Raw genomic sequence first — 19,336 nt, forward strand, 5'->3', positions numbered from 1 at the left:
TTATATACCGTATGCTTGATTTAATCGTTGAGTAAATGGTTGGTTGGATCGACAAATACAATTTGTAATTAATATTTTTTCATAATATTATAAGGACTAAGAATAATTTTTTTTTTCATAACATTATGTATCAATTATCAATACGAAAATTGACTTTTTTTAAATTTAAGCTTCGGCAACTAAGACCATTAGCTGTAGGTTGGTTGGTATTATTGGGACTGAAGGTTTTTGGAACACTTTTGTGTCTGGCAGAATTTCTAATGGGCACTCTGGCACTCGTAGGTTTTTGCCATGTCCGGATGTGGTATGGCAGCCTCTCTCTCCAGACACAATGACTGCCCGAAGAGAGGTGCCGCCCGTGACCGAGGTTCGAACCGGTGACGGTACGAATCGCAGCCAACTCCTTAGAACACTTGGCCACTCTGTCCCACCAAAATTGATTTTAATTACTCTTTCGAAGTAATATTTGAATCCACAATTAAGAAATTGTTTGAAATGGTTATATATTTATACTATAAATATACCTTTCGTTATTTTTGTTCTTTTCCTCAGACCTAAAGATGACGGAAAACCAAAGACAGATATGTACAACGGAAGTCTGCTTAAAATCTGGTTTGTTTATATTACAAGTATAATTATTATGGACATATGATGGAACATTATAAACATCTGTAATATCTAACAACTATTGTTATTTAAATTGTTATGAAATAGCTACAATATTAGTTGAGTCAATGAATAAATCAGTAGATCCTTGTGAAGATTTTTTTCAATTTGCTTGTGGACGTTTTAAAAAATTTCATAAAATACCACAATCAGCTTCTTCATTTGATTTGTATGCCGATGTAGAAGATAGAATATCAGAAATTGTAAGAGGTATGGATTCATCTGATGATTAAATTTTTGCATTTTGTTCTTTATTTTAACTGCGTAAATAATATGAGAGACAATAATTTTGTGATTTTTAAAAGATGTAACATTATTAAATGTTCTTAAATAAATAAATATAATAAGATTTCAATATATACCTATTTGACGAATTTTATTTTTAGAATAACCAAAAAGAAATTACGAAGATTATTGAATATTCACATTATATTTACAGTTATTAATTATTACACATCGCTGTAATGTAATTCTCGTTTAAATTGTAACGTTACAATATTTAGGCATAGGCATATCTATAATTATCAAATACTATTAAACAGTACAATTAAATTATAATTAAAACACACGCAGCGGTGGCGGTAAAATGAAGCCGGACATATTTTACCAACGACAAAAGAATTTTACTGCCACCGTTGCAATGTATGACAACCTAAATGGTGAATAGTTATACACATTAGAGCACATTTCAGTACCTGTTTTTAAAGTTAAGTGAACATAATTTTTAGATTTTTTGAAAATGGATGATAGTGACAATGAATCTTCTGCAGTATCAAAGGCTAGACGTTTATATCGTTCTTGTACGGCAACAGGTGTGTTAGCTTATTATAATATCTCTATAATAGATATTACTTAATTAAATAGGCGGCGACATTCCTTATCAAATACTATTTTCATGTTCAGGTGAATCGAACACAGACTGGAGTAATCAATTACTTCAGATCTTAAACAAAATTGGTTTGCCGTTTGAGATGATTTCTAATAGAAAAGAAGCATCAAGTCTCTCGTCAATTCTAGCCAGAATAAAAAAGCAAATTAACTTAGACTATTTGTTTGTAACTGAAGTCATATCAGATGTAAAAAATCGGTCAATTAATCGAATTAGTCTAGGTAAACCAAGTCATACAAGTATATTTCGAGTGTAAGAATTTAAATATTTTTTTATTCTGTTTACGACAAGTTAAATTACTTATTTTTTCAATTATATAGGCATAAAATAACAGAAATAAATAAGAAAATGAGTTCAAAACAAATGCTTAATACTCAAGAAATAAATAAAAAAGCAGGTAACACAAGTGATCGCGAAGAATATGTAGATAGAAATAATTATTTCAAATCGTATGAAAAATATGTCAACGACATTGTGGAAGAGATTTATAAATTACATTCAAATGATTGTAAAATATATGCCCCAACTCTTAACACTGAAAACATAACACAACTATTAAGTTTCAAAGATGAATATTCAAAAGTAATTAATTAATTAACCATTATATATTTATATTGTTACTTTTCTTTATAATGATACCGATGAATAATTAATTGTAGATAATAATAAAAAAATATAATACTGCTGTTGAATCGCCATTTATTATGACTGTCGATGAATTACAAAATTTTACAAATAATATTACACAGAATTTCACTAAGGCAAATGACCAAATTGTGAGTAATTTATCATTATTTTACCTCTAACAACTCTGGAAATATATTTTACAAATACATTAAATTTATACTTACCAATCACAACTTAGAATCTTACAATTCATTTTAGTACTTGCATTTAGTGAGTAATGATTATTTTAAATGAGTAATAATAAATTCGATTTTAAATAAAAATAATATAGATTGATTGGAAAGAATTCTTGACAACTCTATTTATGGACGTGAAAAATGTAACATTGGATTTTGAAACTGATTTGATTCTTATATATGATATTAAATATTTTGAAGCTCTAATCGAATTAATCAGTAAACATAAAAACCAAGCTTGTAAGTATATCTAAACCTACCATTGGTTTTATATGTGTATAATTTATATATAATATAGCCTTCAAATCGGTTATGGTCAAATATTGTGAGATTTGATTCATCTACAAATTATTAGTAGTATACATTTCGTTAATATTTTTTTTATAAATTTTATTTGTATCTTCATATTATTTCAGTAATCAATATATGGTGGGAAGTAATTAAAAATCTTTTGCCATACACTTCAAATAAGATGCGATTTATACAAGATAGATTCTACTCTGAAACAACCGGATTAGAAAATAATCCTTCAAGATCACTTTATTGTGCAAATGCTGTAAACTCAATTATGGGAATGGCAGTGTCACGTTTATTGTTAAATATGGAATCGATTTATAATAACACAAAAATGGTAGTAAACTTGAAAATACTGAATTATTGCATTCACAAATAATAGTGATGTATTATGTAGGTGAGTGAAATGTTGAAAAATATACATTGGGCGTTCGAAAAAATAGTCAAAGAGTTAAATTGGATAGATGATACGACCAAACAGAAAATACTTTACAAGGCACAAAAAATGAATGCGTTAATTGGCTTTCCTAAATTCATATCTGACTCGATTAAACTCGATGATTATTACTCTAAAGTAACTATTTCATTAACTTGTGTTGAATATTTATACTGTTTGAATGATTATTTTGAATATTTGTTTTAGTTTGAAGTTATAGATAATGACTATTTTGGTAACATTATACGTTATATTCAACGAAAAGTGGACAAATCGTTAATGAGCATTGGACAGATCAATAATTTCACTAGCATGTGAGTAAAAACTTATAATATTTGATAAAAAATGTAACTATAAAATCTACACATATTTTTAGTTGGGAATTAGAACCCCTACAAGTGAATGCAGCACACTCGTACCAAGCAAATGCAATAAGTAACTAATACTAATTTAAAAATGTTACAATATTAAATTTAATAATTACTTAAACCAAACTTTAATATATTTTTAGCTATTCCAGCTGGTATATTACAATTTCCTTTATTTGGACATGATTTGCAGTATGTTGAAGTTTGACTATTAAACATAAATTAATGTACTGATTGGTAATTATATTAATTTAAGGATGCTAAACTATGGTTTTGTTGGTATAACATTGGCCCATGAACTAACACATGGTTTTGACAATACTGGCCGAAAGTTCGATCAAGATGGAATTGAAAATATATGGTGGACTAATCAAACTATCTCGGAGTATAAAAAACGCGTCAATTGTTTCATTGATAATTATGAATCTTATCTCGTCCCCTATATAAAAAAAAAGGTATTTTAGATTCAGAGTGAAGAGATAAATGTATTGATTTTAAAATGATGTGGTTTTTTTTTTCTGTATATACGATAACGATAAGTAGTCAAAATTATGCAATGATTTTCATTTTCAGTCACTTTTCCGGTGGGAAAATGAATCTTGTATAGGTACATTAGAGAAGCAAAGTTTAAAATTGCCAGTAATTCTGAAAACGCCGGCAAAAACAAAATAAATTAAGGAAAAACGAGAATTATCACGTAAAATTAGTTTTTGACAAAAATATTTTGGTTTCAGAGAATTATAACTCATTTACTCACATTTTGGAAATAAGGAAATCTACTATTCTATTTCAACATAAATATATTTTTGTGCTGACAACAACTTTTTCTGCTGATCGATTTTTGCATAGCCATTTTTTATAATGCTTAAAACATTTATTATTGCTACTATTTAAACTCTCTCCCACCACCAAAAAAAAAAACATATTTATAATTCGTAGATTTTCTTTGCAGAGAAAAAACATCTAGTAGCTCGCTATAATAAGTTTTAAATAAAATAATAAATAATTTCACAACAGAATAGGGTTTTACAATAATAAATTATTAACTATATACTAAATCATAAATAAGAATTATAGGTAATTTTAAAATCTTTGAAGTACGTTTCCCTTCAGGGTCTGGACGAGGCGTCTAAAAGTGGCATCACGATGCCGTACTATTCGGCCGTCTGATGCCAGAGAAAATCGTGCTTTCAATTTTTGTCAAATCGATCAAACATAAAATATATAATTTTATATAAAAATTCATTTAAAAAACAACTACTTTTATGCAATTTTAGATCAGTGGTGAAAAGACACTGAATGAAAATATTTCTGATAATGGTGGATTGAATATAGCATTGCAGGCCTACAGAAAATTTGTAAATGATAACGGTGAAGAACCTAAACTACCTGGACTTGAACAATACAGTAATGAACAAGTATATTTTTTAGCTTTTGCAAATGTAAGTAGTTAAGAATATCTATTGATAAACGTAAAAAATATAGTTTTAGTTCTTATTTTTATTGTTCTGTTAACCATCATGTAGATATTATTGCTTAATATTGTTTATTATAGAATTTCTGTGAAGCAACAACACGTGAATCATTAACCAGAAGTATATTTAACAGTCACAGTCCAAATATGTTACGAGTAATTGGGAGCCTCACGAATTCAGATCAATTTAGCCAAATATGGAATTGTAAAAAAGGTTCAAAAATGAATCCAAAAAAAGAAAAGTGTAAAATATGGTAATAATTAAAAACATAAAATTGTTTTTATTTACTATATTGTCAGATACTTACATTAATGTCTAAAAAGTTAATATAAATTAATTACTTCCCCCCCCCCCCCCCGAAGAAAATTTCTAGGCACGTCCCTGAATATGGCTACACAATGTTGATGGAATTTAATCATTTTACCTCCAAAGACCGAAATAGTCCCGCTAAATTTGCTCCATATACCTTAGACCACACCTCGAACTTCAAGGGATGTCCAGAATTCAAGTCAATATTTAAAAAGTCTGCCTCAAAAATTCGACTTGTCAAAGCTCCCGATTTAAACACTCAACCTAGAAACATATCATACACAGAGCCATCAACAGTCAAAATATGAACTCAGACCAATTCTGTAATACCTTTTCAAACCTTATAACAACTCTTAGTTCAATAATTAGTCCATTAATATCCCTCTTTTCTGTAACAGGCGATTTTTACCCACGGATATTTTTACCCCCCACGGTAAAAATATCCTAGTATATTTTTATCGGGGGTAAAATTAATCTAGGATATATTTACCGGGGGTAAAGAAAACCTAGTATATTTATACCCCTGGTAAAATTATAAGGGGATAAAATTATACTAGGTGGTTAAATCTACCCCCGGTAAAAATATACTAGGTTAATTTTACCCCCGGTAAAATTGTTCTACAGGGGGTTAAAAATATACTGGGATAAATTAAACTTTATTTAAATTATACTAGGATATATTTACCTCCCAGGTGAATTGATATAGGATATTTTTACCCCCCCCCCCCTATAAAAATGTGTTCTTATTATTATATTGATTTGTTTATTAGAAATTAAACAGTATTTTCAACATATTCATGACTGTCGCTAAATATTATGATAAGAATAAAAATACAACTATACAATTCAAAATAAAATGTACGGTATTATACTTAATTAGCAATCAAGTTGGATAAAAAAACTTTGATTCTAAACTAAAGTTAATTGAATTTCTGGATATTGCATAAACTTTTTATAATTTAGTATTTACAGTAAAAATATTATTCAATGTCCTTTAACTTACAAATGATTCAATGAACAATTACAAAAATTACAAAAATTACTTTAAAACCTTTTCATTATGAGACAATGATAAAATGCAAAATATGTTAATAATTTATTTCTCTAAATCAATCTACTATTTGGTCAAAACTACTTCAATCGTTGACAAAAAAAATAATAAATGTGTTGGTAGGTAAGGTACATATTATATTTTGTATATTTTTAAAATACTTTAACGAGTACGTGTTGAATTGTGTGGAATCTTGTATTAAATTGTCATACTTTTTAACTGAGCATAAACATATAGATACTTATATACAACTATGCAAAAAAACCTAAGAAAAAAAAAATTCTAAATAGCTTAAAATGAGCCAAATATTTTGCAAATTGTATAATAAATAGCAAATGTCTATTTGATGCAAATTACAAGTACCTATGACAAACTATTTTTGAACTACATACGGTTCGTTGATTATATTCTAGGATATTTTTACCCCCCTTCAAAACATATTTTTACCGGGGGGTAAAAATAATCTACTACAAAAATTCAATGGGAGGTAAATATATTCTAGTATATTTTTAACAGATAATTAATTATATATACTACTATACTAGGATATTTTTACCCCCCTGTCGAATATTTTTACCGGGGGGGTAATAATATCCTAGTATATTTGAACTACTAACCTACTTACTTTTTAGTATGAGCCGAAGTCCACGTAATTTCCCCAAGGCTGGTAAAAAATAATCCATCTGACATGATTATTATTTTTGAAGAATTTTTTAGAACATCTGTATAGAACACAGGTGCATTTCCCTGGCACCCCAACTTTTGAATTTTGGATTCAAACCAAGGGCTTTCGTTTGTGCTAGGTTTGTGCTGGATTGTGCTCGAATCTCATCGTTTGTGCTGCAACCCCTCATTAAATACAGTGGAGGGTGTTATATTAGAGCCATGACGCAACCCCAACTCAAAATTTTGGAACACCAAACGAGCCATTCTTTAATAATTCGCCACTTATATTCTGAATAATTTTTTCGACGTTAGTACTCTACTACTTCTGTAGTTATCCATATACTTAATTAGGGGGTTGTAAAGACATGCTTTGAAAATCCAAAAACAATTACAGTTCGTTTAGTTTTATCCTAAATTGAATGTGGTTAATAGGTAAAAATGGTCCATAGGTGTCCATTAGTTATTTCTCGTAGTTTTTAAATTCATATAACTTAATCGTAGGTGTTTGGTTTTTATAATTTACGTAATCGTAATTGTAAAATTCAAAACTCAAATATACGTAAAATATACTAATAATAATAATAATAATATATGATATTATAATAATAATATTAATAATAATTACCTAATAATTAATAATAAATAAATTATTAATTATTAATATTATAATCTAATGTATATAATATGCTAATAATACACAAATATACCTACTCTCAAATATACGTTTTTAACCCTAAAAAACTAAACAGAAGAGCGCCTTACTTAAGCCGAAAAATCTGTATCTCTAACGGTTGAATAAAAAATCAAAACGAAAAAAGTGTACCTAAAAAAGTTAACCAAGGAAATACGTGACTCAAAATAGACTTTCAAATTTAGCAAAACCCCTATTGATAGGTACCTATTTAGCTATGTCCTATTCACTTTGATAGGTTCGATTTGTATTTATTGTCAAACATTTTAAAATACATAGATAAATGTCTAAATATTTTAATGTTACCTATATAGTAAATGGTAATAAATATTGACTTTATTTAATTAAATATTAAAATAATATATTTTAATTAAATACCTTTGTTACCTCAATATATACATGTTTTGGTGCAGACTACGAGGTACTTATCTACAGGTAGGTACTCATGTACAACTCTAATTTAAATATATTTTATTAAAATAATTATGTTACATACCTAATACTATAATAGTTGTATTTGTTGATAGACAATAATTAATATAATTATATAATGTATATATAAATTATATAAAAATTAGTGATTGTCTTCTAAAGATTCGAAAACTACTGGTCAGATTTTGAGAAAAGTTATAATATTATTTAATATAGATCACTCGCCGAGACACGGGGAACGTTTGTAAGTTGGTTTTTTCCATATGGGTCATTTATTAAGGTGTCTCACATACTCGCATCACGTGAATTTTGTTTTGGCTAATGAAAATGTAATATATAGGATAGCTCCTCAGACCTCAATAGTAACAAATTATTAATTAATCATTATAATTGGATATTATTTCCAGGCTATAATAATGCTCTACCTACTAAATTTATAAATGTTAGTGTTAGGTTTTATTTCTAAGTTATAATATAGCTCCGTGCTTTTCAAGTAAAAATCTGTTTCATATTTGAATTACTTGTAAACTTAATACTTAATTATACATGGTCTAAAATTTTATATTTAACATAATTGGTAAAACAAACAATTCCACCTTTATGAATAAGATAGTTATTTTTTTACCAGCTTAACTTGAGTTAAAAATATAATATTAAGTTTTGGTTAACTTGTAACTTAATTAAATTGATGGACAATTTTGAATTAATTTTATTTAGATTTTAATTTATCTTAACTTATCTGAGTTCAAAAATATTATTAGGTAACTTGCCCAGTCTTATGAAAATGATACATCAATTTACTACATTTACACATTTTATCCATAATTTATTGTTTAAATCGACTTCAAAGTACAGTATAATTAACAAATGATTATTAATTAAAATTACCCCTAATACATTTTAATTGTACAAACATTTTTCACCTCTTTATTATGACGATTGATTGTTATTAGTTACTGATATAACTACCAAGTGTCCTACCTACTGTCTATCGAGAAATCTGGCACCCACCAATATATTATTAAGTAGGTATTTTACAAATTGAATTTATTTCATTGGTTATAATTATGTTTGGGTACCTATTATAACTGTATTAACACAGACTGTAGTATTAGTTATATCGTACATAGGTAGTAGGTACCTACTACATAAAATAATATTATAGCATGTACAATCTATTTGATATTATCTTAGGAATTTGGGCATTTTGGATACAAATTATTTATTTATGTTTTTCATATCAAGTTACTGATATTATATATTTTATTATTTACCATTTTAAAAGAAATTATTTATTTATTTTTAGTTGCCTACCTATTAGATAAGAGTTAATTGAATAATATAAAATACCCATTTGTGATTATGATAATCATGGTAGGTAAGTAACATTATATAATATGTGTGATGTACAACGTTTTTTTCCATTTTTTTCTGTATTCACTAATTTTTATATAATTTATATATACATTATATAATTATATAAATTATTGTCTATCAACAAATACAACTATTATAGTATTAGGTATGTAAGTATAGCCTGGAAATAATATCCAATTATAATGATCAATAGGGGTTTTGCTAAATTTGAAAGTCTATTTTGAGTCACGTATTTCCTTGGTTAACTTTTTTAGGTACACTTTTTTCGTTTTGATTTTTTATTCAACCGTTAGAGATACAGATTTTTCGGCTTAAGTAAGGCGCTCTTCTGTTTAGTTTTTTAGGGTTAAAAACGTATATTTGAGAGTAGGTATATTTGTGTATTATTAGCATATTATATACATTAGATTATAATATTAATAATTAATAATTTATTTATTATTAATTATTAGGTAATTATTATTAATATTATTATTATAATATCATATATTATTATTATTATTATTAGTATATATTTTTTTGTTATTAGTATATTTTACGTATATTTGAGTTTTGAATTTTACAATTACGATTACGTAAATTATAAAAACCAAACACCTACGATTAAGTTATATGAATTTAAAAACTACGAGAAATAACTAATGGACACCTATGGACCATTTTTACCTATTAACCACATTCAATTTAGGATAAAACTAAACGAACTGTAATTGTTTTTGGATTTTCAAAGCATGTCTTTACAACCCCCTAATTAAGTATATGGATAACTACAGAAGTAGTAGAGTACTAACGTCGAAAAAATTATTCAGAATATAAGTGGCGAATTACTAAAGAATGGCTCGTTTGGTGTTCCAAAATTTTGAGTTGGGGTTGCGTCATGGCTCTAATATAACACCCTCCACTGTATTTAATGAGGGGTTGCAGCACAAACGATGAGATTCGAGCACAATCCAGCACAAACGTAGCACAAACGAATGGCATAATTTAAATTTTGAAATTCGGAGGTGGGGGTGCAGTCGTTTCGCTGGCACCCCCAATCGCTATTCCTTATAACTCCTGAAGGGTTGCAGCACAAACGATGAGATTCGAGCACAATCCAGCACAAACGAAAGCCCTTGGTTTGAATCTAAAATTTGAAAGTGGGGGTGCAGTCGTTTCGCTGGCACCCCCAATCGCTACCCCTTATAACTCCTGAAGGGTTGCAGCACAAACGATGAGATTCGAGCACAATCCAGCACAATCCTAGCACAAACGAAAGCCCTTGGTTTGAATCCAAAATTCAAAAGTGGGGGTGCCAGGGAAATGCACCTATAGAACACCTTGGTAGATTATAGTGGACCAACATGTTATACATATTACAATACATACTCACCATTAAGCTCAACTTAACTTTAAAACTTATAACTAGGGAAAGCGGTATTATTTCTACCTATGTATACAGCTTATTGTTTTTGAGTTTGAGTTGATATATCAAAAAAACACAAACATTTTGAAAGTCAAATTAGATATATAGTATCAATTAAAGAATCTACTATTTATAGGTATTTGAACCACTTATTATTATTTATTACCATAACTAAAAAATATTATTCTTTGAACAAATCTAACTCTTTTAAAGAAGTTATTCTACACTTTTACTTATAGCTCATTGATTCTACCATGCAATATTTGTATAAGATATCGTGTCAACCAATACATCAAACTGCTTTTTGTTTCATCATTACTTGTTCACCTTTATACTGAAAAATCTGTATAATAATTGAAATTCTACAAGAAATAACCAAATTTGCCTCAACTATTCAAATATATACAATATACCTATCTAAAATAATATTGTGTCTGTAAATATGTAATATAATTACAATATAAATGTATATAAAAATGCATACTATATTCCAGTATCTAGTTATTATAAACGTGATTTTATTAAATCAATTTGGTTATAAGACGCTCAGTTTCTACATAACTAGACAATATAGAGTGAATTACGATCTGGAAATCCGACACATTAGTAAAGCGATAAAAAACCGTCATTATTTCATTGAATTTCCAAGTGTATTACTGTTCACTACTTCTTGTATTTAAATAATCCTGAATGTCCACTCGAGTTTCCTCAGTAACCAAATAATTCTAAATATATGTTATTTACTTCAAAAATACGAAATTCTGAGGTATACATTAAGACTCATATTGTATTAAATAATTGTAATTCATTAATTTTTTTCTCTTGGAAGATATTATGGACATTTTTTAAATGGACATACTACTTACTTTGACTCATATTCAGAGCCGTGCCGCTAAGATTTAGCATCCAGGGCAAATTTAAAAATATTCGCCCTCTTAAAGTTTAAAATATTATAAAAAAAATTTTTGGCGCCAGTTTAAACGATGCGCCCGGGGCTTATGCCTATTAGCCCCCCCTCCATGGCACGGCTCTGCTAATATTTTACATATTAATTATAACTTGCTTGAAAATTGAAATGTTTAAAAAAAAAAAAGTACAAATACAGTTAATGTAGTTTAAACCTTTGATTTTGATTATAGCTTAATAAAATTATTATCTATAATATTTAAGCTGCCAACTTAAAATTGATTCTGCTAAACGAAAGTTTTTAATGATGTACGTTTATTGAATAACATGATAACTAAATAATAAATATGTTTGAACATAATTAAACTTGATAATATTACTCTTCCTATGCATCTATTTCATACGATAGGTAACTATTATATGATTTCAAGTATTATTTTAAAATGTATTTGATGTCAAAGAAGTTCGTTATTTTGTAACACACTATATACATACATTTTAAATTTAACTTCTTAAAAGCTTAAAACACATAGAAAAAAATTAGGCGATACAATAATGTTATGAAATAAATCAATGAATAAATTAAACTTATATTAATATATATTACATTAAGATACGAAACAATAGTTAACTTAGCACAACTTTAAAACAACAAATGATTTTTTAGAAGGAAATCAGAATCTTTCAAACATTTATATTTAAAGGATGCTCAACAATAGTTATTTTGAATGCATCGAATAATTTTTTTTTGAAAATAAAACTATGATAACTAAAACTGTAGTCGAACATGAAAATGATATCTTTAACACCATAAGATTTCAGTGAAACATTTATATCGAGTTGTATGAAAATCGAATTAATTTAATGGACCAATCATGGATCACTAAATCATATTTAAGGAACCATCACTCATTCACTCATTATTGATTCAATAAAATATTATGTTCGTGCAACTCAGCACTATAGTGTACACTATTATTATAATATTATAATATTTATTTACCGCGTTGAAACTTCAAGTATTAAAATTACGATTAATAAATTATATTTTAAATAGAAATTATGTAAAAGAAAATTTACTAAATTAATATTTTTTTAATTAGGTATTTATATTTTGTTTATAATTTGTAATAGTTGATATGATGATTATGATTATGTCAATAATGTTTTATCTTGACGTATTTTCATTTGAAATATGTAAATATATGATAATATAATGAATAAATTAAACAAAAAGCGTTTCCTTTGATAATCTAAATACTGTGTTCAAGTACTTTGTACTTTGTACAGCGTTGTAAAATTATAACTCAATGAAACAGGACGTTTTGATCAGAGATTCTCAAACTTTTAATTTTGTGTACCATTCATGTGTATTAATAAGGACCATTTAACTATTACGTACCATTAATTACTAAAAATAGAACTTTTTGAAATTTCTATACATTTAAAAATAATAATTTAGGCTTTATTATCATATATTTTAAGTATCCATTTCCACAAAAAAAAATTAAATAATAAAAATAAAGAAATAATATTAAGTTATCACAAATGTTAGTAAAAATATGAAAGTATTAATTTTTCAGACTACACAGCCTACTGCATACCAATATGTATTGCCTTTTGCTAACCAGCAGGCATCTGTGGTATGCGTACCACAGTTTGGGAACCGTTGGTTTAGTTTATAAACTAACATAATCATCACTTATCATATTTTTTATTTATAGCTGTTCAATACATTATCAGGTCTTTTAAAACGTGTATACATGGTATATATTATATTTTATAATATTTTTATCACAAACAAGTTTGCAGTACGATAGAATATAACTACAATCTCTTGGTTATTTTTTTCATCATTATTAAATTAGTTGTTTTCTAATAGTGTTGATGAATGTACCTACAGCGTACAAATAACTACAATAATTACGCTTTTAACATTAAGCTGTACAATAATAGTTTATGATTCTATAACATAATAAAAATCTTAATGATATGCTAATTTTTTCAGTTCTTTTCCATTAATAGTCATTTAAGTTGTGATATTTTGCTAATATAATGTTAAAGACTTGCTTCGGATGTTGTCCACTACACCATGGCGTCAGTGCGATTGCCCTTATAAACATAGTAAGAACTTTAGATTATTCTGTTAAACATATTATAATATGTATAGTATATATAGTTATTTTGTGATGAGCCTGTAAAATGTAAATAGATTTAGTAAATGTAGTTATTATTCGATGTCAACTCATTAGTTAAAATTCTTATTTTGATAACGATTTTAATCACATTTTATAATAGGTATCCAGCTACTAAAATATATTATCTTATTTTTATTTTTCGTGTTTTTACTTTGTATTTATTATGTTATTGCGGGTTAGCTTATTATCTTCATTGTTTTAATTTTGTTTTACGTTATTTGATCTATAATAGATTTATAAAAATAAAGATAGTCAAAAAATACAAATGTTATTATATTATTAGGTAACAAGGAAAAAATATTTTTTTTAGATAACTTTAAGCAATTACAAAAGAATATTACTGAAAAAACACTATTATTTTACAGTTATAATTTTTATATATTTTCTACTCTTTTAAATGACATTATGCATTTTTAATTTTATACTATTATTCGGAGTATTTCAACCCATGAAATTCGAATTCTGAGAATGTAGTTTATAAGACATCATAGGTAATTTATAAGTATTGTATTTTTTTTTTTTTTATTATTATTATTATTATTAAAGAAATAACCCTCTGCAACTTGGCCATTGAGATAAGATACGTTTTTTTTTTTTTTGAAAGGTGTTACATAATAATAAAGGAAAAGTTTAATAACAATAACAATAAATGCCTAAATTATATGAGAATAATAATAATAATAATAAGGTTGTGTTTTTTTTTTTAATGATTAAATAAGTTTGTCCAGTCCTGTCTCCTGGAGAAACACGAATATGTCTGGTGATTGCAGAAAAGGTCCTAGTATATCGTATAAATCGCTGGATAGATTATTGGGATTTCTTGCATCGAGGTATGCAAGACATTCCGTGAGAATATGTTTAATTGTAAGTTCGATCCCACACGTCATACACGAGGGGGGCTCGTCTCGGGACATTAGGTAGCCATGTGCTATCCTGGTGTGGCCTATTCTTAGCCTGTTGATATTGGTTTTCTTTTTTCTATCAGGATGATAGTTATAGGCCAGTGAAAAACAGTTGATTTAATTTCATTAAGTTTTGTTTTTTGTTTCGCCCATGTATTTTTCCAAGCTTGTATTGATATGTGTTTTATCGTTCTTATGGGTCTTGAAAAGTGGTGAGCGGAATTATGTCTAAAGAAATTGAAGTATTGTATTATGTGTAGTATGTATTGTGTTATAAAAAAATAATAAAACCTTCAAAATTATGATTATAAAAAATAATAAGAAATATTATTTTGAAATTACATGATATATGTTAAAAAAATATTTTCAAAAAGTTAAAAATTCGAAATTATGAGTGTAAACAATTAATTAGATCTCTCTGTATATTATTATTTAACCAAGATAAATAATTTGTATTTCCTTTTTTCTCATACACCTAATAAGTAATAACATTAATTTTATTAATTGAACAGCTATATATATATATTAATTAATTAATAATATACTTATGTGATTAGAGTATTTACAAGCTTACGACATAATAAAACAAAATATAGAACTTTGCTCCTGCATCTTGCGTGCCCATGTGGCTGTATTTAATATCAATAATACTAAAAATCAATCACGTTTTATTACATATATTACGCATACACATCATCATAATAAAAATAAATTTTAAAATAATTTAAACCAACATTTATTTGTCTATGACAAAATAAATCTAAAATAAAATATTATTTCGCCAAAGCTATTTCAGTGGGGATGCCAAAATGTCATCATTGAATGCTGGTGCCTGTATAATATCTATACTTATATCAATATGGCACATGCTATAAGTGTTAAATAAAAAATTATTTAACTTATACCCACACTAAAAACAAATGAACCTAATGCATAACATTATTAAAATGTAAACACGTTATAATTACGCATGATAATCAAATGACAATAGATGGAAAGGATTATTTAATTTAAAAAAAAAAAAATGTTTTCTAACCTTGGCACCTTGCGTACATTGGTTTAATAACGTACTTATTAGTATTAAGTTGAAATCGAGATTTCAACGAGGTGAACAATTAATTAGAAAACAGGGAAGTCGATCGTGTTGTATTGCATTTCGAGTGTAAATCGTTACTGAAGATATAAGGTAACTGCTAAAATTAGAATTTTATATATTTATGATTAAAAATAAATAATGATAAAGATTAATATTATTTAGAAAATTATAATAATTCCTATAGTTATTCTATTTTAAGTTACAATAAAAATTATAGGTATGATTTTTAATAAAACTGCATCGCATAAATATTTCAGTTTTTTTCCTTTTAAAAATTACATTTTTTGACCATCTATAATACTACTACTAACTAAATCTAATTTTCTATTTGAAACCGCCTTCAAATTTGAAGTTTGAATAATTTTTAACGCTCCAATACGCGATGACAGATAATAAACAAAAAATAATAAAGGTACCTATTCAGCAATACAGGTACAATCAAAAGTTATCTAATTCGTTAAATATCAAAATTATCATATTATTTGTATTGTAGTAACATAATTACTATAACAGGTTTGGAATATTACGGAAGCATTAAAACACATTTATCACCGTAATGAACAGTATGAACGTTTTAAGTGGGTTATCAATTCAAATGGTAATACATCTGTTTCTCCCGATGACAATAGCACTGCAGAAGATGAGTCTGTTGATTACTGGTCGGATGTCGAAAGGATTCCTGTCATGAGTGGTAAATGTTTAATACTAGATCAATAACATATTTCCAGTTTTATTCTATTTTTTCACGTTATACTTAATAAAATATTGTCATGTCGGCTAATTATATCTACACGCTTACTCGATTTAGGAATATACATGGACTACGTATTTATAATAACAATCAGTTGGGTCGTTTTGGAATTCATCTCGAATTGCTGTCTCAAGCAATCCACCTTTAAAGTAATATAAATAATATTAAAGTACCTATGATTATTAATTATCATAAAACATACAATATGGTATAATTATTTATGTCCACTCATTAATTGTAGCGTGCTCCTCAAAAAATCTACCTGTGGTTAGTAGTTTATTACGCGAATTTGTTGTTTATGGTATTGCATTTGCTCCATTATACAATATTGATGATGAGGCATTCAATTCTAATATATACATTATTCACAATGGTGCAACAACATTTTGGACATTTTTTTGTGGTATGTATAATATCAATTATAATAATTCAGAGACTTAAAATTGAAAATAATTGATACGGGTATTATTGTAATATATTAACATTTTTTATTTCCAATTTTTTGAAATATTTTTTTTTTATATACTGAAAAATCTATAAAATAAAATAACATTTTCAAACTCCTGAACTAATTACTTGCACAATATTAATTTGTGAATTATTTAAAGCTGCAATTGCAAATTAAAATTAATTTGATGATATCACTGTAATTCTAGGAAAACGACTTAATCTTAAAAGTGTCAAACTTATTATTTCGGTCACTTATAATAATGTATTATATTAATTATTAAAAGAACTTCAGATATGTTAAAAATAACATGGTTTTTTGAAAAAAGTGACTAAATGAATATCACATGATGTGAACATAAAATATAACTACCTACCATCAATGTGTTATAAAATGCCTTCTATAGTGTATTATAATAAATATAATATTGTAGGTACAATACATCTATTATAAATGTCTTAAAAGCAGACTAATTCATTTTAAATACTTCCAAAGTTTTATACACGTTTTTAATATTTTAAATTGTAGAGAATTAATTTTTGTGTTTAAATATAATATAATGAAATTTATAGGTGTGTAGTATTGTATTGTATAATTGTAAGTGGAAATTAAAAAACATGTAGGCTTTTAATATCTAATTATTATTTGAATTGCATTGTAATCGGTGGAAATTTATAGTAATGTATGAATGGCTTGCAGAAATGTATAATGATATTATTATACTATTATTAAAATAATAATATTTTTGTAATGATAATAATAGACCATCACACAATTTCTGTATCATATAGGTAGTTCCGGTATTGTCATATAAATTCGTATTATCAATTAATGCCTAGTGCCTACATATAATTTTATACTCAATTAACCTATTTGTAAATATACAAACGCTGTTATGCCAATTAGTACCAAAATATGCTCTGAACAAACTTGTAAATTATATTATTTTTAAAATGTTCGTCTTATATTATAAATATTCATTTAAAAATTTAAAAAGTTAAAATCATTTTTTTTTTTACACAATTTTAAACTGGTTGTTGCTTTTTAGTTTATGTTTTTATTTAGTAATAAAAGTTTCAAACATAGCGACAGCGACAATATTTATTTTATACTATTGAAAACGTCATTAAAATTCAATGTTAATTTCAGGCGCGTAGCTAGAAATGTTTGGGGGGGGGGGGTGTTATTCAAAATTAATTGAAAAATTATGAACACAAAATTGATAACTTTACGTAGGTATACGATAGTTCATCATGATAATCAAATAATCAATAACTAAGAAGTTGTAAACGTTTTCTTACACGCTGCATAAAAAGATATATTAAATCGTGCATGAAACGAGTAATCGATAAAACGCAACTGAATATTTAAATAATATATTTATTATAATAAATTATATATTATATATTATAATAAATAATATTTAAATAATAATGCCGGATCCCGGCTTTAGTGCTTTACATTATTGTTATCGTAATATAAACTAATATACCTACTTCATTTTGATAAATAAGTGTAAATCACGATTTAAGATAATACGTGCTTATGATGCATCTTTATCTTGATAAAAAAATATTAAGTATACCACGGCTGAGGGGGGGGGGGGGGGTGTTATTACACCTGTAACACCCCCCCCTGGCTACGCGCCTGATTAATTTATTACAATATACTATTAACATGCGTGTGTTAAACGTTAATTAAATTACGATTATTGTTTTAGAAATTGATATACATAGCTATTATAAGTCTTGAGATCGCTGTAATCCACTCGTACTATGTTTCTGAAGAAAAAAATATGCTGAATGACATCGTACAACTCAAATGGAAATACGTATCACGAGGAGAAGTGGTGTCCAAAGGTGTCGAATATTCTTCGTCGTCAACTTTTAATGAAAGAACATCTGGTCAAACCCAAGAAGGATCTAGAATACCACCGTACATAACCAATATCATACAGAATTAACTATGCTACTATATTTTAAACATAACTCTATGCTCAAAAAATAAAATTGACAAAAATTCATATTATCATGTTGAATTTTAAAAATTATTTATTTTTTATTAGATTACAAAAATTTTCAATTTAATTTTTTAATTTTTGAAAATTTAAAAT

The 19,336-nt window shown here is 26.7% G+C and overlaps 2 protein-coding genes across 3 annotated transcripts; both read left to right on the forward strand.

Moving 5' to 3' along the window:
• Positions 1–552: 552 nt before the first annotated feature.
• LOC107171541 (neprilysin-11-like) lies at positions 553–5,248 on the forward strand. 2 transcript variants are annotated; one of them, XM_089220122.1, is made up of 15 exons: positions 553–612; positions 715–876; positions 1,395–1,478; positions 1,570–1,807; positions 1,876–2,137; positions 2,215–2,331; positions 2,514–2,658; positions 2,835–3,049; positions 3,110–3,286; positions 3,356–3,462; positions 3,525–3,583; positions 3,660–3,708; positions 3,773–3,971; positions 4,794–4,958; positions 5,072–5,248. In XM_089220122.1, exons 1-15 carry the CDS (start codon positions 561–563, stop codon positions 5,246–5,248), a joined length of 2,208 nt encoding a protein of 735 aa, XP_089076248.1. In that variant the 5' UTR covers positions 553–560. The 2 variants fall into 2 exon arrangements, with proteins under 2 accessions (XP_089076248.1, XP_089076249.1); XM_089220123.1 differs by having other exon boundaries at positions 3,356–3,455; positions 3,515–3,583.
• An 8,454-nt stretch (positions 5,249–13,702) lies between these two features.
• LOC107171542 (uncharacterized) lies at positions 13,703–19,254 on the forward strand. The gene is made up of 5 exons (XM_089219544.1): positions 13,703–13,952; positions 16,538–16,715; positions 16,833–16,924; positions 17,017–17,178; positions 18,944–19,254. The coding sequence occupies exons 1-5, from the start codon at positions 13,884–13,886 to the stop codon at positions 19,184–19,186; spliced, it is 744 nt and encodes a 247-aa protein (XP_089075670.1). The 5' UTR covers positions 13,703–13,883; the 3' UTR covers positions 19,187–19,254.
• Positions 19,255–19,336: the final 82 nt, after the last annotated feature.

The sequence above is a fragment of the Diuraphis noxia genome, unplaced genomic scaffold (assembly GCF_037042655.1).
Source record: "Diuraphis noxia isolate RWA-SAM2 unplaced genomic scaffold, SU_Dnox_SAM2 contig0002, whole genome shotgun sequence".
Lineage (NCBI taxonomy): Eukaryota > Metazoa > Arthropoda > Insecta > Hemiptera > Aphididae > Diuraphis > Diuraphis noxia.

What these genes read in the sequence shown, in the direction of transcription:
- LOC107171541 (XM_089220123.1), top strand. Translation starts at nt 561, where the DNA reads ATGACGGAAAACCAAAGACAGATATGTACAACGGAAGTCTGCTTAAAA. An exon ending in CATACAAGTATATTTCGAGT is followed by an intron (nt 1,808 to 1,875) that starts GTAAGAATTTAA and finishes TCAATTATATAG; the next exon opens with GCATAAAATAACAGAAATAA. An exon ending in TCAAAGATGAATATTCAAAA is followed by an intron (nt 2,138 to 2,214) that starts GTAATTAATTAA and finishes AATTAATTGTAG; the next exon opens with ATAATAATAAAAAAATATAA.
- LOC107171542 (XM_089219544.1), top strand. Translation starts at nt 13,884, where the DNA reads ATGTTAAAGACTTGCTTCGGATGTTGTCCACTACACCATGGCGTCAGT. An exon ending in CGATTGCCCTTATAAACATA is followed by an intron (nt 13,953 to 16,537) that starts GTAAGAACTTTA and finishes TTACTATAACAG; the next exon opens with GTTTGGAATATTACGGAAGC. An exon ending in ATTTTGGACATTTTTTTGTG is followed by an intron (nt 17,179 to 18,943) that starts GTATGTATAATA and finishes TTATTGTTTTAG; the next exon opens with AAATTGATATACATAGCTAT.